Genomic DNA, 25,354 nt, shown 5'->3' on the forward strand with positions numbered 1-25,354 from the left:
ACTTGTGTAACTATCACTGTAATCAACAAAAATTTCCTTACAAGAAAATAAGACTTGGCATTTGGCAGCAGAGCTGATGTGGCTGATCTGAACAGGCCCTGTGTCCTCTGCGCTTCCAGCTGCCCCCTCAGATCCCTCATCTCCCTTTCCACTGCACTGTCAGAAGTGCTTGTGCAGCTAAACAACCAAATCAGGAATCAATCCAGCTGAGAAACGGTCCAACAAAAAATAAAGGGTTATTTTCCAATCAACACTACTGAGGCAAGTACTGTTCGTTCCCAACGGAAAAACAAAGACACGTGCCAATCTATGGCCTAGGAAAGGGAATAGACAGTTACAGAGCTACACAAATTACAGTGCAGGAGAAGTTGCTGTGATACTGCTGCTTTGCTGCTGTTCTAAAGAGCACTTAGAATATAGTCGCATTTTTCTCTCCCAGCCAAAAATGAGCTATTGTCCCAGAAAGACAGTATTGCCTCTGGAGATCATCATGCCCCACTGAGGAGGAGAAAATCTCAGATGTAAAGTTGAGACACTGAGAGATACATAAGCACATTTTACTCTGGGTAGAATCACATTTGGGTGATTGTGTAGGTGGAGATTGATGGACATCATTACATTTTTTCCTCTGCCAGTCCAGCAGCCCCAGCCAGGAAAATTTTAATTCCCAGATCTTTTGCACACTCAAAGTATCTTTTCTAAGTTAGGTAATTTTTCTTTCTAATCAGCAGTTTACTGCCTGGTGGAATGAGAAAGGGTGACAGAGCAAAAAAGCCCAAACCCAACAAACTAAACCAAAATGAAAAAAAAACCAAAATAAAATAGTTTCTTAAAAAAAAAAAACCCAGTGAATGCAGTTTAGATGCACACTACTATCTTCAGCAAATGTCAGCTCAAGCCCAAGGTTTATTGATTGTTGCTCAGTGCTGGTTCTGCTAGATTTGCACTCTTTCAGGTGCTTTAGAGTCACTTGGTGTACACACCAGGCAGAATCATGGAGCCAGCTTTGATCTATTGCACCTGAGTCAATGCACCTTCCAAGAGCCTCAGACACGAGGAACAGCCTGCAAAGACACTCAAGTGACCCTGCAGAGTGTTATTTAGAAAGAAGGAGGGCTAGCATGGGGCAGTAGCTAATAAGGCCTGCTGATCTAATCAGTTGAGCATATCCACACCACAATTCCCAGTACATCTTACATTACGTGGCCCTCACAGCAGCATTGCCTTGGTTGTATAGCATCCAGCTGAAAAGGTCCTGCTGGAGTGGACATGGAGCTAGCTTGGGTGTTTATCTACCGCAGGTCTATCCTGAGGGCATGGGGACAATGCCTGGCCGTGCCATGGCAGCTACAGAAAAGCCTCAATGCAGCTGTCACAAGGTGGCGACCTTTGATGTGTTCCTCCAAGGTCTTCTTGAGTCGTGAGCACATTTTGAAGTAGAGCTGGTGGGGTTTGTGCAAGGCCTTTCAGGTCGAGAACCGCAGCAGTGCATGAGGCTGCAAGCCCTTCTGGAGCCACTGCTCTGCTGTGTGAGGTGGATGCATTTCGTGGGAGCCCCCACTGCCTGCTCAGTGGCTGTCCCACCGTGGGCTTATAGGACGAGCTTGTCCACTGAACTGAAGCACACTACATTTAGCAAAACACACGGCACTCATTTTTCTCATACTGAAAAAAGTTGATGTGCAAGGCCCCATGCATCTGCCATTTCTTTTACTGGGGCAGCCATAATATTTTAAGAAGAGCCAACAACAGTTGTGCTACATTTGAGGATGTTAACAGCTTCCATGCAGCCAGTTTGGTCTGTAGGCAATTACAGACTCATCCAAGTCAATGGGTGTTAAGCAATTTGCAGCCAAAGTGAATAGAGAAATCAAATTTGTCTTTGTATTATATATAGCTGGAAACAAGGAGAAGCTAGTGCCCAAGGGGGGTTCTGGTCACACTTGCCCTGGGACACATTTAAAGCTTGTCAATATCTCAATAAAAACAAATTGAATTATTTTACATTAAAACCAATCAAAAATAAAGTGTTTTATTGGATATTACATGCTGTCCTAAAGATAGTTATTGAAACCCCTTTGGAAACAATTTTGCTAAGATGCCAAATAAATTAACCAGTAGAAGATAGCAATGTGGATGCATTTCTATCCCACAGCAAGTGCTGCAAATGTACCAGCTCCTTCCTCTCTTCAAAGAGATCTCAAATACTTTCCTTGTTACCTGTCTGGCTGTTCCCAGACAGGGGTATTTTTTTTAACTCCAGCTGCAAAGACTTTCGCAGGCCCACTGGTCCTTTCTAGGCTCCCTACCTTTATCCTTGCTTCTGCAGCTCTGGGCTGAGATGCTGGACTTTGCTGACCTCAGAGGTGAAGGGAGATCTATTTTTTTCCCTCTCCACCTTGATTTAGAGACAGCAGCAGGTACACCAAAGCATCCTGACCAGAACAGTTTCAGCGCTGCAAACAGGAGACAGACTACAGAGAACATGTAACATACCACAAGATTATGCAGAGATGAGGCAGTCTGCTCTTACTATAATGTGCTTGAGAATACTTTTTTTCTGAAACATGCTGACTTTTTACTACTGTGTGGATTTCTCTGGGACAACTACTAAAATGCAAGGACTGTGTTTGTGTTCGCAACTGCAGACATACAGCACATGGCATGAACAGTGGGCCTTGGATATGGCTTCTTCTGGGCCTGTTACTCATTGTGAAAGCAGGCACGGACATCCCAGCAGAGCAGTCACCTGCTATTATTGGCTTATCTTCTGGCACGGTTGAAGAATCAGGATTTTGCTTACAAAAAACACAGATGCAAGAAATATTGTACTAAATAATCACCAGAACCTTGTCTTCCATACCTTTGCAAACAGCCAGAGGAGGCCCTGAACAATGATTAACAACTGAGGCTAATGAGTGGCAGGAATACTGTGTTTATCTCAGGCAAGTATTTAAGCTCTTCTTATGAACCTAAATCCAGGCAATCGCTAATTGTTAGTAGTCATACTGGGCAGGCCTTCACAAAGATCTACACAGGCTGGATTCAGTAATTCTCTCTCCCCCTCAGGGCTAACTCCCTAGAAGGGTCTAGTTGCCCCAAAGCATGATCTCTCTGACGTCTTACTACTCTTTTGTCATCTTTGGAATGGTCTGCCCAGGGAGGTGGTGGAGTCACTGTGCCTGGAAGTGTTTAAGGAAACACTGGCCATGCCATTTAGGACCATAGTCTAGTTAACACGGCAGTGTTCAGTCACAGGCTGGACTCCATGATTTCAGAGATCTATTCCAACCTAATTGATTCTGCGATCTTCCAGATTTCTAGCGTGCCGGACGGCCAGATAACCAGAGCAGCGCTTCCCTCCCAGACCCTTCTGGCCTTTCCTGCGCAGAGGCGCCGCCTCCGGGCAGCACTGTGGGGCTGGGGCTTTTCTGAGCGGGGCGGGAGATGGGCACCACTGTCTCCCCTCGTCTCTGCGCTCCCAAAAGGACAGGCCGGCAGCCCGGCTGCCATCGTCCCGCCGCAGGAGCCAGCCAGGCCGGTGCACTACCGGCTCCGCCCTGTCCCTCCGGCCCCCGGGCGGTGCCCATTAGCGGCGCCCGCCCCGCGCATGCGGCCGGCCCTGCCTACAGCTCCCGGCTGCCTCCGCGCAGCGGGGGCGGGCTTTTCCTCTTTTTTTCTCGGTTTGGTTTTTTTTTTTTTTTTTTTTTCTTTTTTTTTCCCCTCCCCTCGGATGGGGGAAGGATGGGTGGGGAAAGCGAGCGCTCACGAAAGCGAGGCGAGGAGGAATCCCACAATACCAGGCGGGTTGCGCGCCCGGCGCTGCCGCTGTCTCTTTAATGCAAGAGGAAGCGATGCGGAGGGGTGGAAAATGGCAGAGTTGCAGATGTTGCTAGAGGAGGAAATCCCTTCTGGCAAGCGGGCTCTGCTCGAGAGCTACCAGAACCTCACTCGAGTCGCCGACTACTGCGAAAACAACTACATCCAGGTGAGGGGCGGCAGGGCGGCGCACCGGGGGCCGGCGGCGGGGCTCGGTTCTCCGGTGCGGGCGGCGGGGCCGGAGCCGCCCGAGGGGCAGCGGCGCCTGGCTGCTCTCGTCGCGGCTCCCGTCCCGCAGCCCCCCTCGGGTTTGCCTTTTCTTTCAACTTTCCCAGCTGAGCGGCCAGGCTTCCCTTCCCCCGCTCCAGAGGGGAAGGGAGGGGGTTATTATGTCAGTCCGGCTGCGAGGGTGTGTCTTTTTTTTTTTTTTTTTTTCCTTTTTTTTCTTCCTCCCCCCCCTCTGTATTTATTTATCATGAGTCACATCCCGGAGACCTCCCAGGGCTGGGGTGAGGGTGAGCGAAGCGTGAGGGCCCCCGAGCCTCTCCATGCGGCCGGCTCAGACCCGGTATCCCGGGTTTCCCCACGGGTTCCCGGCGGCGGGGCTCCCTCCGGGGGCCGCGGCCGGGCCCCGGGGCGGCGGTCGGTGGCGGCGGCCGGGGCGGATGCGCCGCACGTGGGGCGCGGGTGCCGGGCGGCCCGCACCGCTCTCCGCCGGGGCCGCCGCCGCAGCTGCGCGGGGAGCGGAAGGGGCCCCGCACACGGGTGACATCACGGAGCTCGGTCGCAGGGGATCCGCGCCGGGTCCTCCTCGGCGTGCGGGACCCATGGAGCCGCGGTGCTGCGGGTCCGCAGCGCCGCCGTGAGCGGCGTGCGGGGGCAGGAGGCTGCCCGTGGGCTGGCTCCGCCGTGAGCGTGAGGCGGTGTTTCAAAATGGCAATCTGTGCCTCTCGCAGCTTGCCCGGCTCTAACACCCTACAACAGTGATTGCAGACCGGGTCTCTCATGCTGGAAGAGGCTCCATTGGTTGTAACGTCTCTCCACCGGTCGGTGTGGATTTTTTTTCTCTCCCATAGATTGCCAGTGCTTCTTGGCCTTGCTTTAAATCTATTTTTGTGAAGCTACTTTAAGCACAATTTACTATTATTATTTTTTTAGGATTTACATCACATGACTCTCTAAGTCTGAGTATTTAGTCATAGTGGTCTGGATGCAGAACCATCCAGAGATGCTGAAATTCAGCATTTTTTTTCTGTAAAAAATTTGAAGGGGAAAGGTAAATGAACTTTACTTGCTAGATAGCTGTTCACTAGAGTGAACTTGTTGAATCTAATACTAGGTCACCTGTGATGAGTATCTGATACAGGTTACTTAAGTCTCTGGTATCCATCATTGCTGGTAAGCTATCTTACTGTTTTTAGTAATGGAGCAGCAAATATGGAAACACATCTTGAATAATATGAAGTGATTTTTTTTTCATGAGATATTTGAATTAAAACTGCTCTAACAAGCCATGTTTTCAAGTTTTGGTTTTTTTGTGGTATGTGAGGTAGTATGAGTTAATGTCTATTTATGCTTCCGAGTTGTTTGCTCCACCCAAAAAAAGCTGCTGATATAAACGCTTCTAAGAGGCGAGGTTCATTTGGTTTTACTCATGGGAAATATGACAAATACATGAGTATGGTAATTGCAGTACAAGTTTTGACGTGTCTCCTGCTCCTGACTTTTCTCTATGTCAGAAAGGTACAGAGAATCTTCAGTTACAACATCATTTTCTTCAGAGTCATAAAACTTGTCTTTTCTTACTTCAATCAAACAAACCAAATAAATGCAACACTTGAGTAAATTCCCATCTGGTCATCTGGCTTTTCCCTTTCCTTTTTTTTTTTTTTTTTTTTTTTTAAATTTGGTAGCTCATTTTCACCTCAAGTATCAAGGTCAGTTGGATGTGGGATTGATGGGGTCTGTTTTATCTGTGTACAGCTGTGTTTACCTCTTTTGAAAGGAAGCTGAAATTCCAAAATTCCTAATGCAGTCTTGCACAATAGTTTTGGAAAATGTATATACCTCACTTGTATTTTGCATGTATTGTACATTTGCTCAGTAAAAATGGTAAATGTATTGATACAACTGTATTTTTTAAAATGTTTGATGGAGGTGGTTTTTTTTAATCAGCGCTGGATGCAAAGCCATCTGCTGTCCAGTTGGACTACTGAACAGATTATACTGCCAGTGCCTGTGGTGGGGCCACTGCCGGATTAGGCAATATCACACAGGGCACTGGGTTATGAGATTTGGGGGTATGAGTATTGTGGGGTGGGAAGGGAGACAGGGAAAGGAAGAGGCTTAACAAACATACAATACAAAAATCTATGTGTTTAATGTAATTGAGAATTTTATAAAAAAGGCAGACCAGAACAGGAAACCTGGCCATGAAGTGAATGTTGAAATACTTCACAAGTAGCTATGTATTGTAACTTATCTGGTAGCATGTAGCTGGCTTAGTTCAGCCGCTTTGAATTTGGAGGGATTTCTTTTTTTTCAGTGGAAAAAGCTTAAGTGCTCCATAGTGGTAAAAATTACTGTTTCCCACTCTGAGTTGTGCCGTTGAGGTGGAATAGGTTTGTCAGACTATTCTGAGTGCTGGCACTAACAATTTATAGTGATTGTAATAGCAGACAAAATCATGTTCTCAGTGTTATGGTTTATGTTCTTTGCTGACTTAAGGAGGACAGTAATTTCCCACCCCTAATATTGCTGTATTCAAGCTATATATGTATTTTGTATTTGAAAATATGGGAATTTTGTTTTGTCTCTTGTACTTAAGATGAGAATAATTCCGGTGAAATTTCAGTCATGCTGATTTTTTGAGGAAAACTTGTCTTCAATGTCTTTAGGGATTCCTCAAAAAGAAAAGTGACATGGGGGGGAAAAAAGCTCGCCTGGCTGGAGCTTGGCTCCCTGACGGTGAGTGTAGCTGTATGGATAGTAAGTATCCTTTTACTGAAGCATTTAGGAAAGATGACGGCAGTCACTAAACTCAAGTTAAAAATTGCTGTTCTTAGAAAAGCAGGAAACAGTTTCTTGCTAAGGCACATTGTAACTATATCAGAATGCCGGCTGGTAACACTGTTTGCCCTCCAGATCATGTGTATTTGGGTTATCTAGAAAGTTTATTTGTGAGGAGGGGAAAAGAGTTCAGGAGAAGCAGAGCAAATGAGCTTCTAAGGAGGACCTGCAGTGGCAAAAGGAAAGTACAGTATGGTGGCAATCTTGGGGGGATGGGAGAGAAAGAGAGACCGGAAAAAGGAAAGAAAACCAAGTGTAGAAGTAGTAACTGAAGTACATACATAGTGATGTTTTGGTGGTGATTTTGGCTTTGAATAGAAGGAAAAGGGCATTATAAGTACATTAGTGTATTTAATCTCCACAAGATTTAAAATCTGTGATGTTTCTGGTTGGAAGCTTCAGTAACAAGCAGGTAGAAAATTAGACTCCTGTTTTAGATCAGAGGCTTAAACTCTGAACAGTCTTATGAGCAGGTTTTGAACCTTAGATCTTTAAGGCATATTTTTGCCTTCTGAAGTAAATTTTCTTATATATAGATGTATTAATTTTTAAAATATATTTTCAAAATGTAAGTTCCCATAGTTTACGTCTTCCCCAATTCCTTTTGCCTGCAGGTATATTCTGGGACTAGTCCCTTTTGGCGTGCTTGTAACGCAAAGGTTAACTGACAATCTGTAGCATAAAGCTGAAGATGCTAGTGAGGAGTTTCATCAGTATCCTAGACAGTAAGAACTTAATCAGTATTACTTAATACGGAAATAACAAAGAGTTAAAGCATTTACAGTTCTAGTTATGATTCTTCAGCTGAAAAATACTAACTTCCATAGAGATTCTCTAGTAATTTTTCTGGCTGTGTTATTTTCATGTTTTAAGGGACCTACAATAACTAGCTTATGAAGCATTAGAATGACACAGGAAATCAGCTTCTGCAGTGTTACTGCACTGATTACTTCCTTTTGAACAACTTCAGTTGACTGGTATATCCCAGAGAGGCCTCTCTGTGCTGTAAAATGCTGCTTTTAACTCTTCTACTGTCTAAATCAAGTGTTCCTTATAGCCTTGTTTATGCACATGCAGATACATAGTTTTTGTCAGTCTCAAGCTTCTAGACCACTTGTGAAGATCCCTTTGTAATTTTTGTTTTTAAGCCCAAATATAATTTTAATATGATTGTGCGAATCTCTAAACAAATAGCTTGCACTCCTTGTGTAAGTTCTCATCTTGATGGTCTCAAGTGGGTAGATTTAGCAGCTTTAGAAAAATAAATTGAGAGACCTTTTAAGGAAGTAAGTGCTGTGTTGCCTAAATGTGTGTTTTTCTGTCATGTTACTTCCTTCTGTAGCTTCTGACTGGTATGTGGAAACTGAACGGTGAATTAACAAGCTATTCTGGGTAAAACAGACAAACTGAAATCTGTCCATGCTTTTAACTGCTATTGCAAAAAAATGAAAGTATCTTTCCAGCTGGTAGAAAAGTAAATGTGCAGCATTGAGCAGAAGTGTTGCATGCAATAAGTTTCATAAATATTTGTGTTATCTTCCAAGATATGCAGAGGAATTCTTTTTATTTGATAAGTTGGATGTTCTACACTTCCTATACAGTAGCTATTTCCTGTCCAACACAAATGGACCTTTTTTGGTGGCTTTTCTTTAAACGTTGGTAACTGGTTAGACATTTGATTTCATTGCCTCACACATGGAAAGTGGCTTAACTTAGTTCAGTACAAAGAAGTTCACTCAGAATGCCTAATTCAGGGAATGAGCTGCTCTAAAAGGATAAACTTCTTAAATTGTCACCAATACAAAATCTTTATGTGCTGTGAGAACTTGCATGCTTTTTATATTCATAGGTTAATTAGGTTGTATTGAGAGTAAATACAGTAATTTTTTTCTTCCCCATGTTTAATTGCTATATTTGGAACATTTAACGAGAAAAACCCCACAAATTAAGTTCACTTTCTGTAACAGCAAATATAGTTCAGAATTAGAGAGCAATGAGGTAAAATACCAATGTATCATCTATTATGCTTTGTAGGTTTAAATAATATTCTTTAAAAAAAGGTGTTGCATCATACTTTTAAATAATATTTTTAAGGTAGTTTAAGTAGTATAAAAGGTACTGACTGTTCTGTGTGCAGTTTTGGTTTGGTTTTTTTTTTTAATAATAATATAGGTACAGGTTGGTGGGTTAGGCTCGTAGCTCTTCTGTGCCTTGTATAGGTCTTCTATGCCCATGCAAGTGTCTTTGTATTTTGGAAAATAAAGCTTTAGCTCATAGGCAGCAAGAAGACTGTAGCCCAACTTCACTAAATCAAGCAAGTGATTACCCTGAGTTTAAAGAAAACTGATCCTAGAGTGTTGTATGTCTGGTTTGTATGTCTAGAGGAGGTAGATGATAAGAGATGAGCTTTTCCAAATTTGAAATGTGTCCATTAATTTTGGTATATTTGGTTTAAGAAGCCAGCGAGATGTTGGCTGCTATTCCCACTGCATTTCATTGGTATTTCAGCAGATCATTGTGTCAGCACTGTGCTACCTTAATCAGGCAGAGTAAAGGGGATTGGGATAAGCTTTTACAGGTGTGTTTTGTTTCTTCCCCAAGGGAAGCACTCTCCACTCCCTTCTGTTTGTGCATTGTTGGAAGGAAGAAGCTTGCAGGTTGTCTGTGGTCAGTGTATGCCAAGTGTGATTCTTGCTCCCTGTGCTGCTCTTGCTGTGCACAGTCCTGTGGAGTTGTTGGAAGGAAGAAAGAAGAGTGAATAAGCGGGGCAACAATCTAATACTTCCCTCTGGTTCTTTGGGAGGTTGTTACAGTAAGTAGCTCTTACAGTGAAGAGAAAATAGATGGGAAGGTCTCATAAAGTGGAGAATGAAGGCAGTTGTAATGAAGGTAAGAGTATCGGAGCAGGCTGAGTACAAGTAGGAAGTGTACCTCTGAGGGCAAAGTTCCTGTTAGTATCTAATCTAAGTTTAACAGAAAAAAAACCCCTGAACTCTGAAACAAAAGAACTGATGCAACTTCCCGGTATCTTTGTTTAGCATTTTGAACTGTATTCATTTTAGAAAAGCATAAGTGAAGGCATAGAATTTATAACTGGCTCAGGGAAGGTCATATAGGGACATATTGTCAGATTTGGGAACAGAACCTGATTGTGTGGACTTCCAGTGCTGTTCACAAGGATTCCCCCTGCCACCCTACCCCTTTCCAGACTGCCTCTGTTATACTGCAACACTGTAAAAAGTGGGTGTCCACAGAAATGCAGAGACAGTGTGCACAGAGGCAATGTAATGACTCTTTTGGGAAAATATGCACCTGAAACCATCATTGAACTCATTAGCAGCAGTCACTTTTTAAGAATTTTGTGTATTGCCTCTCATAAGGAGCTTGAGATTCTAATTTTTTGCTTTGTGAACTTCTGGAGTTGCATAATGCTCACAGTACTGTTTGTCTGCGTGTTGGTGGGTCTTGGCAGAGGCACGAGAAGATGCCGCTCTATTTCTCGTTAGTGAAAGCAGTCTGTGTTTGACATTTCTGGTGACCGAAATCTTGCTCAGCTACAGAACAGTGCAGTGGCAACTGTGTGGTCAAAGTATCAGTCCTGGCATAGCAAGACAGTCTTGAGGGATAAGGGGGTATCTTGCTCTCTCTGCCTGCATTCAGTCCTTATTTAGTGACTTGGAGTCTAAAGGAGCATAGCGTGGTTTTTATTGTTGCATGGTAGGAAATCACTTGTGGGACACCGATTACTCAGTGTCCAGGCTTGTTCATAATCACCTGAGCATTCTTGCTCTTTTTAGCATCTGTGTTTCCTAGAGTGGTCTTCCTTTGATGCTATTCCTTCCACCCCTTCCCAAATCTGAGTGCTGGTGACAGAAGCGGGTGGGCTTGGTCAGAGGGATCCTCCCTTCCCTCCACCCCTAAGTAAAGGGAAGTAACTGCTGAATTTGAAATAGTAGATAATGTGCCTTGGTGTGGTTCCTCCCTTTTCCTGACCTTGCTGGTGAGGCAGCTGCTGCAGAGACTTGATGTCTCCTGTGGGTTGCAGAAACAGGCCTTTGCAGCTCAAAACTTGCACAGAGCCCTTGAGAGCCAAGACCAGGGTGCTATGGAGAATAGGTCGCGGTGTGCTCCTGAACACAGCTCTGAGCAAGATGGTACTTCAGGTGCCTTTCCTCCTGCACCTCCAGCCTGTCAGCATGTCCTGACTGTGCTGGAGGGGCCCAGTCAAGTGTTTCATCAGCTGAGTGCCAGGTATTGAAATAGAAAATACAGCATTTCTAACAGGTGGGCTCTTTGAGGAATCAATTTTCTGTGCAGCAGATGAAAGCAGAACTCTAAACTCTTCCTCCTGATTTTAGAGGGAATGCATTATTTTCCTTGGGTTAATTAATAAGAGTGTAGATGCCACCTTTGCTTGAGACTGTGCAAATAGTGTTGCTCATTACTTATGCAAGCCCTTAATGCTGTTAACAGGAGCCATGCATGCTTTGCAGAGCATATATTTGTTACTATGATGCTGTTACTGTGGAAGAAAAGGAGGGATGGGGAATCCTGCATGAGACTTTCAACTTGGAATGAAACATGAATATAGCATTTTCTGGTACCACTTGTAAAATTCAGCAGTTTGTATTAACGTGAGTTGGAATTGGTAGGTAACCTGCTGGCTGAGCTAAAGAAGCAGATTAGTTTAACTCTGAAAAAGATTGACTACTTTGACTACTACAAGAGGACTTTATTTTTAATAATAGTCTTGTCAAAGGTTCCAGATCAAATATGTTTACTAAGTGCTGGGGTTTCGCAAACTGAAAAAGTATCTGAAAATCAAAACTTCCTTTGGTTTGAGCCTCCCCTGTGATAAGGTCTCTTCATAACCTCCACAGATGTGTGCCATACTGTTTCTTCTGACATTGTGGAACATTCTGAAAGAACAACAAAAGTTTTCTCTTCTGCAATGAGATTGCGTCTTTCTTGTGTTCATGTTAAGATAGCAGATTATATTTGTGATAATGTCATCCCTCCCTTTCTGAGCCCAAAACAATCAATTCTGTATACTCTTTATACAGCAGAAGTTAAAGTGCAAGCATGCTACTCCATGTACAAGGAAGCTCTGCTACTGTAGTGATGTCCAGTTAAAGAACTCATGGGGAAGAGACTCTGCATCACTGTCCTAACTTTATTGTATCCTCAAAGACAAATAGGAATAAAATGTGGTACTGTTCCTGCTTTTGTTAAGAAAGCAGGAAAACCTCTCAGAACTCGCATAGAGGAGTCTTACTAAAACAAATGTTGGTTTGACATCCTTAGAGTTGAATGTAGTGTACTTATAAATAGTTCCAAGAAAAAAAAAAGTTTGTTTACTACTTGAAGCATAACAATTCTTGGAAAGGAATTGAAGTGTAGACTCTGCTGGCTACTTTCACGCCAGTGTTTCACATAATACTTTTTCTAAGCTATATTTTATCAGGCAAGTGTGGGGTTTTTCTGTTGGCTTTTTTTTTTTCCCCCCACAGATAATCTTTTACCAGATACATACCCTTTACTGCCTTGCAACTTACATTATGCAGCTATTTTTCACGATGCCTTTCTGACAAACCGTTTCTACTAGCATGGGTTTTGTAATTTGAAACCTGCAGCTACTGAAGACATTTATGCACATTTCTTTTTTAGATTATCTTTATTGGCACAGAGTTGACACTAAAGCCTTGTCTATGCAGTAGTCTGTAACTACCTGGGGAAGCCATGATGGGCAGGCTACAGAGGAAATGGAATGCAGCTGGGAAGACAATGTAAAATGGGACTGATGTGATTCTCCCTGTTAGTAAAATTCTTAGGAGGCCTCTCATATTTGTATGCAGTCAGGCCTTTTCTTTATAAGAAACCTGTCTTCTTCAGGAAGCTGGTCCTTTTGTTACTCTTTTGAGACTAAGGAGTAAAATGGGCTTAATGAAACTATTCTGCTTGGAGGGCTTTGGTTCTCTTAACAGTGAAGGAAAGTGAATGTGTCAGGAATGGTGTTCTCTTAACATGCATGTGTCCACAAAGCAGAGCTGGACCTGATCCTTAAAGGTTTTTATAAAGTATGATTGTAGCCTCCAGGGTTTTCATTGAGAAGCTTAATGGCAGGTGGCTTGGATGATGCTTCAGTGAAGGTCCAGAGGGTGTCAGACTAACAAGTAGAGATATGGTGGGTCAATGCACTTACATTGGCAAGATCTTTGAGACCTGGCTGGGGATTGTTCAGCTTTTTATTTGCTGTCTAACTTGCAGGATTTCTAAATCCCTGGGAGGAGTTGTTGTTTCTATGATGCAGACTCCTGGCTTTAGCTGCATTAGATAAAATATGCGTCTGGTTTGGAAGTGCTTCTCTCTACAAGGGCTCTCTTCAAATACCGTGGGTGTTTCCTGCTGCAACACACCATATGTTCTCCCAGCACTGAAATGATCTGGTTGCTGCAGTAGTCCTGGAATTTATCTTAAATTGCAACAGATTTTGAATCTAATTTCTAAGGTATATTTAACTTGGAGAAATTGTTGTTGCCGCCACAGATGTGTTTGAAGCTTGGGCTCGTACAATGCAGCTTACTTTGTAAGAAGTCTTGTATTTCTTCAGTAGTGGCTGTCATTTCTGAATGTGTATTTCATTCGTCTTTATCAGTCTGTCCTTTAACCAGTGAAGAATGATAACAGCCAATGGAAAGCTTTCTAGCACGTATTCCCTCTTTGAAAACCTACTGTCTATGAACAAGAACTGTAAAATCAGTTCTTCTCAGTACTCTGCAGTGAATGAATATTGACTATTCAGAGGCTGAGGGAGGTATTTCTGTAATTATGAGAGAAGCTTGTTTACTGGGGATAGAAGCCAAGTATGCAGGGATATGGTACCTATTGATTTCTGCTTCTCTGCTGGAGAGAGAAGTTGCTGGTTTTGGTCCTGAATTTCATATGTGTGGAGTATTTAAATGTGTTCCTTGGGCATGCAAGGAACTCTAAGAGATTATACTTTATCTACTATGTTGAATAACTTTCTGCCTTGCTGACAGAAATTGGGAATGGTTTGAAGGATGACTGAAAAGCAATTTGAGGGTCTTGAGAAACTCCCAAGTTCCTGATGTGGGTAAGAACACAGGAAGAATGGGGAAGAGTGTAACCTTCCTTCATTGTGTTCAGCCACTCTCTCTGGCTAACTGTGGTGCTGAGGACAATATGAAAAGCAAATACTATTACTGTTTGTCTCCTGCCTACAGCAGAGAAGTAGCTTTACTGTTTTCCCAGGTTGCTGTAAGGGGTTACTGCAGCAGCAGTGGGAGTGGGGGAGTATGAACTGGAACAGGTACTTACTGGCTGCATAACATCCCACGAGGCCTGGGGGAATGAATGTGGGGAATACTGTGAGTCATACTTGTCAGTCTCATAAAGCAGGAGGCTTTTTAAAATTGGCCTTGGAGGGGAAGAGGTGTTTAATGGAGCAGTTGTGCAGGAGTTATGCAAATAGAGAACATAAATAATGAGCAAAGGCACTCATTTAAGCTTCTTGCCTCCTCAGAAAATGACTAAATGCAAACAACCACTATGAAAGTTAAGAAAAATGCATCATCATTTAAGTATAATGGGTGCAAAAATGTGGCCATCCATGATGATAAGAAAATTCTCCTTTTGTGAATAGAAAAATTAGTTTTTGTAATTGTTGAACAGAAAACATGTTTGCTGTCGATCTGTTTGGTTTTTTGCTTTCCAGTTTCCTTTGGAGAGCAACAAGGCAGAAAGCTGAAAAGCAGTTCCCTAACCCAAGAGCTGGTGAGGAGGCGAGGTGGTAAAAAGACCAGTCTCCAGTTTTGCTTTGGACATATCTTCAGTGTTTAGGCAGGTTTTGTATAAAAAGCTTTTCTTTTCTGTCCCCCTATTCATGCAGGATTTCATTTACATGTAAATACTGTGTATTCTTTGGTAAAACCAAGAGCATGTTTTTAGAGTATAGCTGCTGCTTTTTTTTTTTTTTCCCCCCTCTTCTCTACTGACACAGCCACTTCTTGCTGTTTTAAATTAGTTTTGAACAGAGCTTATGAAATGTAATTGTCCAGTCCTGGGCTTGCTTGCAGATGCTCACATCATAGTGAAGCTCTTATCTCTGATAGTAAGCCTTACCAGCAGACTTAATGGGCATAAAATTTTCTTGGAGTACTACTTCTGCCTCTTGCAGTATAGGGAGGCCATCCCAAGCTTTGAAGCAGTTGGAAATGACAGATCCACTGTCCCACATGCTGCTCCACTGTTATACGTGTCCTCCCGTGGCCTGCCCTGTATTTTAGCCCAGCTCCCTCTTGGGTGTACAGACGCAGAGGTAGTGGCAGTGTGGGTGTGGGTGGATACACAACTGTGGTGATGTGTTCCTGTTGTGAGGGGACTGTTTCTCTGAATACAGCTCCTCTGTGGCTGTAATAAGGCCACTCAAGCTGATTACAGATGAGATAGCAAGGTGTCCTGATGGCCCTATGACAAGTGCTGCAATAGAATAGTTCAGGTTTTGTTTTACTGCTGGAGGAGGGAGACGGGGGATATGACTGTTCTTATGCATCTGATTGTATGGAAGTGCAGCTCTGCTGTAATCTGTATGACTCTTTGCACGCCCTGCATATGCCTAAATCTGCCCCCTACATTGTACATGAAGGGGAAGCAGTCTTGAAAATCATGTGAAGGTTCATCTTAAAAACACCAGTGCAACTTCAACACTGATTAGAAAACTGTGCTGTGCTGTAATTGTGCCTGCAAGAGACGTTGCAGCTGTATTTCTAGGGAAAGTTACTTGAACTGCTGCTGTAACACCACAGCAATTGTCTCACCAAGGACTTTGTTTAGAAAACCCAAACAAAGCAATTCTCTCACTCCTGAGCTTGATGCTATATTTCCGATTAAAGAATTTACTTGCTTTCTTCTGTTGATTTCTGTAAGTTAGGTTTTACCTCTTGCTGGATGTGGAGATAACTAGAACTGAAAAATATGGTAATCTGTTCTTCTGTTCACTTTTTGTTGGGGAAAGAAACAATATTATTGACTCTCCATTCTCCTGAGCCATCTGTTTTGCTCTGTTGTGTGTGGTTTTTAGAGGATAAACTTCTACTTGCTGCAACTGAAAAAACCCAATATGTAAATGAACTTCTGCATGGAAGATTTTGGAATGTTGTTGCTAACCATAGGATAAAACTTTAACATAATAAAAATAATTATTCTAACAGAAGCTGGATGTAGTGTGCTTACAGCCACTATCGGATAAAAATTGTACAGTCCGGTCCAGGAGTGCATAAAAGTCTGAGCAATATTAGCAGCTGTTTATATGATCAGACAGAAACTAGGTTGATTTTCTCCACTTACATGCAAGTTCTTATAAAAACAATCATTCCTTGTATTGCAGTCCATTACTTTATTACCATGGGATCACTGTATAGCCTGTGTGCTGTGAGAGAGTATGCCTTGTGCTGGGAAACAATCTGCTACAAAATTGTTGGGATCCACTAGTTTCTGGCCTAAGTGCACTGCTAAGTACAGTGAGGTATGGGATGATTTTCTGCTGGACTGAGTGTATTCATCTTCAAGACACTAAATAGTCAGCAATGTAGTGATTCAAAGCATGAGAAGAGAATTTGATCCTATAATGGCCATTGTTTTCTTTGTTTTAAAAATACTGTGATGTTTGGGAACTGCCTGAACTGTAAAATCTGGGCAGCAGCTGTGTGTCTAAAGTGACTTTCTTAAACATGAGAACTCTTCCTGAATTAGGAACACATGCAATCCAGAAATTTGCTGATTGTCCAAAGGCCAGTGTAGCTCTTGGCTCTACATTTTGTTGCCTTGAGATTCTCCCTGGAGCTCGACAGGCCTGCTAATGACTTTCTGTGCTCTATTTTCCCACTTCCCTGACTGCTTTGTTGTCGTGCAACATCTCTGACATCTCCATGGAGAGAAACCTGTTGCAGTGCAGAGTGTAGCTTTGAGCTTGCTTGGTTTTGGACCAATCCTTTAGCAGATGCTGACATTGAGTGTTTGTTTTGCACACAGAAGTTGAGGTTGCCCTGTTGTAGGGGTTCAGAGCAATAGAATACCAGGTTGGAAGGGGGCCTTAAGAATCATCTGGTCCAACTTTTCTTGGGCAAAAGAAAGCATCATCTACACAAGATGCCCCAGCACCCTGTCCAGTTGAATGTTAAAGGTGTCCAGTGTTGGGGATTCCACCAATTCCCTGATGAAATTATTCCAATGACTGACTGCTTGCTCTCTTTGTGAAAAATTTTCCTACTGTGTCTAATCAGAATCTCCCCAGGAGTAACTTGTAAAAAGGGAGATTCCATCTTTTTTGTAGCCATCCTTTGAATACTGGAATGTCTTTGATAATAATCTGTCATACCAGGACATGCTGAGATGAGACTGTAATTTGATCCTTTATGCTAAATCCTGTTGTTTTAACCTTGCTTGCTCAATGCTATCTGGTATGATTCTAGGCCTGCGTAGAAGGTAGGGAGGATTAGAGAGTGAGAATCTGGAAAGAAAAAGGTAGTATTTGAAGCTTACCTATGAAGATCATAAAATTTTAGCATGTTCCTTGTGTTTATATATAGATTTGTTGTATTCTGGGTTTAGACCTTCAGTTTAATTTGTCAAAACGGAAATAAAAGACTTCATGTCAGCAGTCACCAGTCCTTGAGAGTAAACTGAAGAGGTGAACAAAATCCATAGGAGGAAACCTTGTTGTGGACAATGAAGCTTTTTCACAAGGTGTGAACTGAAAAGCTTTTCCCCAAAGCAGATTACTCTGAGCTGTCTTGATTCGAAGGCTTGCATAACATGAAAGTCTATCCAGTTCTGATTTTTCTCTCTATTTAGAGAAACTTGAGTTTGGTTCTGTGTTGGTTCTATGTTGCTGCCGTTACATTACAAAGAGGATATTAATGTAACTAATAAATGCTGAAGTGTCTCCTTCTTATTCTCACTAGAAAAAAAGAGTGAAAAATAAGTCTCTGACTTACCAAGGAGCATGTCTTGCTAGATGAGCTAAAATTTGTGGGTGGGTGCCATCACTTAGGAAAGTAAACAGAAAGCCATTTTAATTTCAAGCTCTATTACAAGAACAAAAGATCAATGTTTGAGAGCCATTCTATTTGTCTGTGCACTGTAAGTTCTCTAATTCCCTGTTATCTGCTGTCTAGTGTGCCAAAATAATCATATGCTCCAAAGCCTTGGGTAGTTTTCTTAGTGTTGAAGGAAGAAGACTGCTATGGAAGTGCCAAGGATTTCTTTTTCTGTCTGACAGTCCAAGGGTGGCCTTAGAATAACAGAATCATAAAATTATTTAGATTGGAGAAGACCTTTAAGGCCATCAAGTCCACCAGTAAACCATGTCCTAGGTGCCACATCTACACATCATTTAAGTTCCTCTAGGCATGGTGAATCCACCACTCTGCAGCTCTGGCTGATATCTCTGATGTCAGAGCCTGTTTTATGTCAGCTCTGAAGAAAATTGTGTTTGATGTCATATGGCAAATCACAGACACTGCAAGAAAGTTCAAGGTGTAGTTTTGAAGCAACTGTATATGCTACTATTGGGCTGTGCTTTACAGGAACAGAATATGTGGTTTCTGTACTGAAGCTTATGTTGTCTAAATCATGTAAAACACACAGTATAAGACTTGGACCAAATTTCTTACCCTTGCTGTGTGTGCAGTCTTGAAGCCTTACTAATTGAGTGTACAAGGGTTGTGTGAAAATGACACATGGGCATGTCTGCTTCTGTCACTTGAGTTCAGTGTGGCATGCCGTTATGCTTGTATAGACAGACTGTGACAACTGACAGCAACAATGTATTGTGCCAACATATTTACTAAGACATCGCTTTGATTTGAGTTGGCAGAAGAACTGAAAATTACATTTTCAACAGTATTTTTATATATTATATATAAAAATATATATATAGTATATATGTATAGGTTTTTAATAAGGGTTTAGTCCAGAGCTAACATGTACCTTGTTTGTTGCATTGGGCAGAAAATGCTACTTACAGAGCAGCTGGCATGTACCTTCCCAGGCTCCATCTGTCAGAGTCTGCATTGCTTTGTAAATCACATTCCTATTGGAGATTTGTTTCTTGCTATAATGTTTGCAGCTTGGATTAAAATGGAATTCCTCAGGTTTTTTGTTTTGTTTTGTTTTTTAAGTTATTTATTAAGTGTGTATGTATGTGTGTGTATATATGATATGTATATGTCCCTGAAATTTTCCATTGGAAGTAACTTCTCCCCTTAATAAAGAAGCTTTTCTTCCTCTACCTTCTGCAGAAAAAAGATGATGATTAAAAATTTGAGACTCTTCTATTTTCTGTTAGTCAACAGAATGAAAAGCAACTTTCAAGTAAAAGAAAATCAGCAGGGACACAGTGAGATTGACTAAATTGGTCTCAGCCCATAGAAATGCTAATTTGCTATCAAGGCTATTCAGGACTGGTCAAGGGAATATTATTGATGGAAATGAAGGATTTGCTTCTAGCTGATTGTCTAGCGTGTACAGGATTTGGGGGAAGGGCCTGTCTGAAACAGAGTTTGCGAATTACAGGCAGTGCTGGTTACACTGCTGTATGTGTTTGTTAAACAGTAATTTGGTATGTGTCTTGACCCTTGAGATAAAGAAGCTTACTAGTCAATGATTTTTGTCAAGATAGTGTTTCTAAAAAGAAACAGACTGAAATCTTGTTTGTGGACTGCAGTCTAGTGATGGTGGTGGGTGATCATCTCATCTTCTGGTGCCTTGAGTTAATGCCAGCTTTATTGTGCAAGGTCTTTACCTGGGGAGAAGAGATTCCAAGTTCTACCAGTTTCTCTGCGTTTTGTATAGCTGAGTTACTGCATCTTATCTGGAGAAACTCAACAGACATGGTATTTATTTCATACCAGTGGGTTTTTTTGTTTTAGATGCTGGAAGGAAAGTCCCTTGAGTTGAATTGTAGATGCTAGCTTTGCCGTGTTTATTGAGGATTTCTGCCTTAGTAGATGGGAAGAATTACTGTTTACTGAATGAACTTAAAAGAATTTTAATCATGCTGATTTCAGTTCTGGGGTTTCCATAGTGAGAGGGGTCTTGGGGTTTAGAACTGTTCTGAATGGTTAGGCATCCTTCCATACCATACTTGGCTTTCAAATTCCTCCATGTTCCTGGAACAATTAGTTATTTAAGTAATCGAGAGCTTTGATATTTCTATTTGACACTACTTCCCACTATGTGTAGAGAGAGGTGTGTTGAATAATCTGTTCTATTTCTTGTTTTCACTGTCAGTGAAGGATTGACTGCCAGCTCCCTGGAGAGGCCTTGGACAGGAGGTGGACATGTTCAGTGACTGCAATATGTTGCTATTAATAGCTTGCAAGCTATGGGGTAATTAAAACCTTGAGCTTTTACTTGCACACTCACAAATTCAGAAATGGTAGAAAAGTATCACAAAATGACAAGTTATGGCAAAAATCACTTCAGTAAAACCCTTGAACATTTCTATATTGCACGTACTTTAGTACTGATCTTTGTCATGCCGAATTTTAGTTGAAATTTGCCAGTGATCTGGAATGTGTGTGGCTTTTTGGCTTTAGTTCCACTTCATATGGAGGCTGGGCTGATCCTCTCATTTTATCAGGCTGTACTTGGACTAAATCCCTTCCTGTTCTTTGTCCCCACATAAATTCTTGCTTTTAAATTTCCCACAGTTGTTTTTACTGATGATAATATTGATATGAACGGTGGAGCAAGTGGTTCCAGTAACAAGAGTACGGATAGTGATCTGCATATGTTGAAGAAAGACCATAGATGAAGTGTACTGGTGACCCTCTACAGCCTTGTCTGTGCTGCTATGGGAGGGTGCCTTTCGTCCTAGTATGCTGGAAAAAGGTTCAGTTTGAACTTCTGAGCTAACTCTCCTGGTGGCTTACTTCACTTTCCAGTGGGGGAATTGAGGTGCTGATCAGTGTGGAACTCTGTAATTTGTAGGCAGGTAAATTCCAAGCCAATGTAGGTCTGTGGATATTGGGATGCACTCAGCACATCATCCCCTTGAAGTAAACGCGTTGCCTAGCCTAATGCATTGCAGAGAGAATTTCTTCAATGGGATTGCTGTGTGGCACAAGCACAGTAGACCTGTTGCAGGAGACAACTGACACACCTGATCAATGCTCTGTTTTTACCTGTATAGCATACGTAATGTAAGCAATCCCTTTTTGTAAATTTTGAAACCTTAGTTTCCCATGCCACTTTGGAATGTTATGTATCCCTTAATGCTATCTCTGTGATGATAGAAACCCTGAATGCTCTCTTCTGGGTACCTGCTACTAATAACCACTGTCTGTGTAGATCTACTTGGATGGCTTCCAAGTAGGTAGTTGGCTCCTGAAAGTTCTTCAGAATATAGAAACTTGTGGCACTTGCTGCTGTGACTTGCCAGTGTGACTCTCTTCTTCCATTTATAACTGATACTCTGATGTAATAACCATCAGTAACAGCCAGAAAGTCTACCATGGTGCAGTGTGTTCAAAAAGCAGTCTGACAAGCTCTGGAAAATGGGTGAGGGAGAACCTGTATCTGTGGGGTACCCACTTACTTCAGTGTGTAACTCCTCAGTTACTTACAGTGATCTCAGGACATGATATTCAACATAAACTGTTTTTACCTCTGGAGCCAAAAGTCTAATCTAGTGTATATGGCATATTTAAACCTTTTAAAAACACATTACTGCAGCTTGGATGTGGAATACTTGGTCTAAGAACATGTATTGTGAGTAGTTTGGAGATGTCCAAGCCTTTTGCAATTAGCAGTCAGAAGTAACAAATAAACCCTCAAGACCAGGTTTGCATTGTTAAAAACCTTATCAGATCAGTGAAGCAGCAACTTCAGACTCATATATCTGAAGTTCCACATAGTGTTACAAGCTCTTGCTTTAGGGAGGTTTGCTCCTGTTTTCTGAGTGGGGAAACCACTTTTCAGAAATCCATTCCTTCTGCTTTGGAATGTCCCCAGCTAGTTCTCAGGCAGGTTAAAGTACTGATGTCTAGAAATCTCCAAGCCACTTCCAGAATGTACATCTTCACCATTCTATAAAAGTATTTCCTATTGACTTGAAAAATGAGATGCTGTGGGTTGTAGTTAACATAAGATAAAAATTTTACTGGGTGGTTTGATACGGATCTCTGAGCTAAAATGGCAAGACCTTAGTGACGGAAACAGGACTTGGAAACCTCAACTGTAGTGTTTGTGTTATCAGAAAGCATGCATTCTGTAAATATCAAAGATTGACACATGATGAGATGGACAAAAGAGAACTAATGGATGTGTTGATGACTTTTGCATGGTTGCATTATGTGAATGCTGATGGACAATAGAGATTGAATTCCTGTGGCAACTGATTGTAGTAATCCTAATTTTCTCTTTAATCAATTAATGATAGGTGGAATTCTTTTTCAAAAAGACTGAAATGTAAAACTGAACAATTATCTTGTGTTTACTTGTGAAGCAAACACAAATGTACTGCAGCGTTGTATTTGTTAAAGCTGCATGAGCAGTGACAGCAAAGGCAAATAGAACTGAGTGTAAAGCTGTTCTATAGCTTGATTGTGGAGTGTGATTAAGCCCAGCAACAGAACTCCAAGCACCTGAACAGGTATTGGGCTCTGAATACTTAAGAGCTCTGTTTAACTTGCTGATTATTGGGCTGCTTTAGGGCAGTTCTCTATTAGTATATCCTGGATGAGTTTTTCTGAACTTGAATTTGCACATATTCCAACAGCTGAAGATGAAAAATGTGGAGCAACCCATGCCACATACTGAGGATGCATTTTGATTTGTTTTTGCTAGGCCAGCCAGCTTTGGTGTGATCTGATGAGCTACTCTCTGACCTTTCTCAAATGGAACCAGTTGTTCTGGTGGGGAATTTATCTTACAGGGAGTTTTAAGCACAGTGAATGGAACTGAAGTTGAGAGAGGGAGAAGAAAGGTTGGACAACAGGTACTGAGGGTGTGGACTGGTGTGTTTGCAGTAGAAGTTTGACTTCTGAAGATGATTTGCAGTGTGAGCTGATGAGATTTGTGGAGGGAGCCTGTACATGCAGTTGTGTGCTGTATGAACTGGAAGATGGTGGGAATTAGCTGAGAGAGAGAGATGGGAGGGCAGATGGCTTGAACAATGCACACACAATGTTGTGGGGATGTGCCTGTGTGGGTGGCAGTTTGGAGAGGGGGAAAAAAATGTGACTTGTAAAGATCAGCTGTAGAGTGATGGACAGGTTCCTCATCATTTGACCTTGACATGTCACTGAACTGAAGACTCAGTAATTAAACTTCTACTTTCTTTTTATTGTGTCAGTTGCTTGGGTGCAGAACCAGTTTTGGCTTTACTATAGTATTTATGTAAACTTTCCAAGGAAGCTTTATAATACAAGTTGCATTAGACAAAAATACATGGTATGCAGTGTAGACTGCCATGTAGTTTAAACTGTCTCTTTATGTACCCCATTAAATTATATAAGAGGTTTTCTTTTTTAATTTTTTAGTGTTAAATCTAGTTATGTGAAAGCAATTTCAAACAGCAATTTTGTCATAGTAACAAGACTGTTAAAGGTGAACTGGGGCTTACAGTGGGAAACTAAAGGTGGGAGCTTACAGGAGGGAAACTTCAAAAGCTGCAATGTTCTGTAAAGAATATCCACTTTGCTACTGAAGGACATCAAATTTAGTTTCTATCAAGGACAACTGGAAAAAAAACAGTTTCTTTGAAGCTTTTAATACGAGATGGCAAAGTAATTCTGAACCGTTAGGAAAGAAGGCAGGTGGCAGTCTTTGTAATGTGTCTTAAAATTGAGTAGTTAACTAGTGATTATGTATTACGTTGAATGTAAACATGTGCATTATCTTCTATGCTGCTTTCAGTTTTTGCTTAAAAAGAGATGTGAAAGTAACAGTTGAAGAACATTGGAACTCCTGGCTCCCTCCTGTTTCTGTCACACAGTTCTTGGCTTCTCCCTCTACCCTCCCGCCTTTGCTGTCTGTGAAGCTTTTAGCTTGTATCTTGTGGATGCCAGCAGTTCTCAATAAAAATACTGCAAAAGACTGTATGTCAAGTTAGTTCTAATCTAAACTGTTATCTGCAAACTGAAATTGCCTGAATTATCTGCAAGGCTTGAAAATGTTCCTAATCTAGTTCTTACAGGACATGAAATGCATTCCACATCTCAACTATGTTCATTTAATCCTGCTGCCGAACTAGTAATTTGAGCAAATAACTAAAACATTTGGTGCTTAGGCAAATGAGAACAAGGCATTTAATCAATGAATCATTATAGATGAAAAGAAACTTGTTACACACTGAAGTTTTCTCATTTGACAGCACTCAGTAATGGAGTGCTGTGACTTTGTCACCTCTTAGTGTTTAGCCTAACAGTATTTAATTGAAACTTTGCAATATGAAAACTGCTTGAGTAAAGGCTACAGATCTACACCTGAGTTTATATGAAGTTACACTAATCTTGATTGCTGCTTTCTTGGTTATGTCTGGTTCAGTAAACCTTTTATTTCAGACACCACTGAAGCTGCTACCTGCATTTTTACCGTTTCCCGCAGTGGCAGAAGTTTGTGTATAAATTATCAGTTGTTTTCTTTAGGCTGTAGATCAGTAGGACAGTGTTTTTGAAGACACTGCTAGTGGTGGTTTGAAGTTTAAAATGCCTCTTTGGAAAGCCAGAGTGCTTTCGGAAATGGGTTTCTTGAACTTCTAGTAGTTGTTTCGCAGGTTCTGTTTTCTAAAGAAGCAAAGTGACTTTTACTAATTTTTTCTTACAGCTACATGTGTCAATACTTTTTTTAGATGAAAGGTAGCTTTGCTTGCATTTGGAAATACTAAAAAATGGGGGTTTACATAGTGTATCCTTAGTACATGCAATAGCTGTTCTGCCTTTTGGCAACAGATTACACTGAATCATTCTTGCTGCTTCACATTTTAGAAGCATCTGTATATGAATTCCATTTGAAGGATGGCATTAACCAAGTGTCAAGTGTCACTAGTAAGTGTCAAACATGACTTGGAATGTTAGTCATGAATATGAACAAAATTCCTGGACTGGAGCAATTCACCCATGTTTAAAAAATATATAATCAAAATGTAGCATAGCATTATATGTTGCAGTATTTAGGTCATGATGAAACTTTTATAATGTATATGAACAGCTTGCCTTCTGGTTTTCCTCTTAAAAACAAGAGACAGGATTTAAAAATGAATGAGTGTATGGAAAGTGGAAAACATAGGGCTCAGTTGAATGCTAATGGAATGTCTTTGTTTCCTTGCTTTGTGCTTAACATTGTAACTCTTGCATACAATGTGTGTAGTGTTATTCAAAGACATCAACAATAAAAATAGAAGTCTAGTTGGAAGGGGCTATTACTATGAACCTTTTCTTTT

At 41.5% G+C, this 25,354-nt stretch overlaps 1 protein-coding gene across 12 annotated transcripts in view; it reads left to right on the forward strand.

Annotated features, from left to right (window-relative positions):
* The first annotated feature begins 3,656 nt into the window (after positions 1–3,656).
* ABI1 (abl interactor 1) overlaps positions 3,657–25,354 on the forward strand; it is a 78,241-nt gene continuing 56,543 nt past the window's right edge. For 5 of the 12 annotated variants that reach the window (XM_032112274.1, XM_032111714.1, XM_032111978.1 and 2 more), the window contains exon 1: positions 3,661–3,988. In XM_032112274.1, the coding sequence (XP_031968165.1) occupies positions 3,734–3,988 (255 nt within the window). In that variant the 5' untranslated portion in view covers positions 3,661–3,733. Of the gene's footprint in view, positions 3,989–25,354 lie in introns of all 12 variants that reach the window. The other 7 variants (XM_032111546.1, XM_032111807.1, XM_032112029.1 and 4 more) reach the window with 5 other exon arrangements.

This window comes from Corvus moneduloides, chromosome 1, assembly GCF_009650955.1.
Source record: "Corvus moneduloides isolate bCorMon1 chromosome 1, bCorMon1.pri, whole genome shotgun sequence".
Taxonomy (NCBI): Eukaryota; Metazoa; Chordata; class Aves; order Passeriformes; family Corvidae; genus Corvus; species Corvus moneduloides.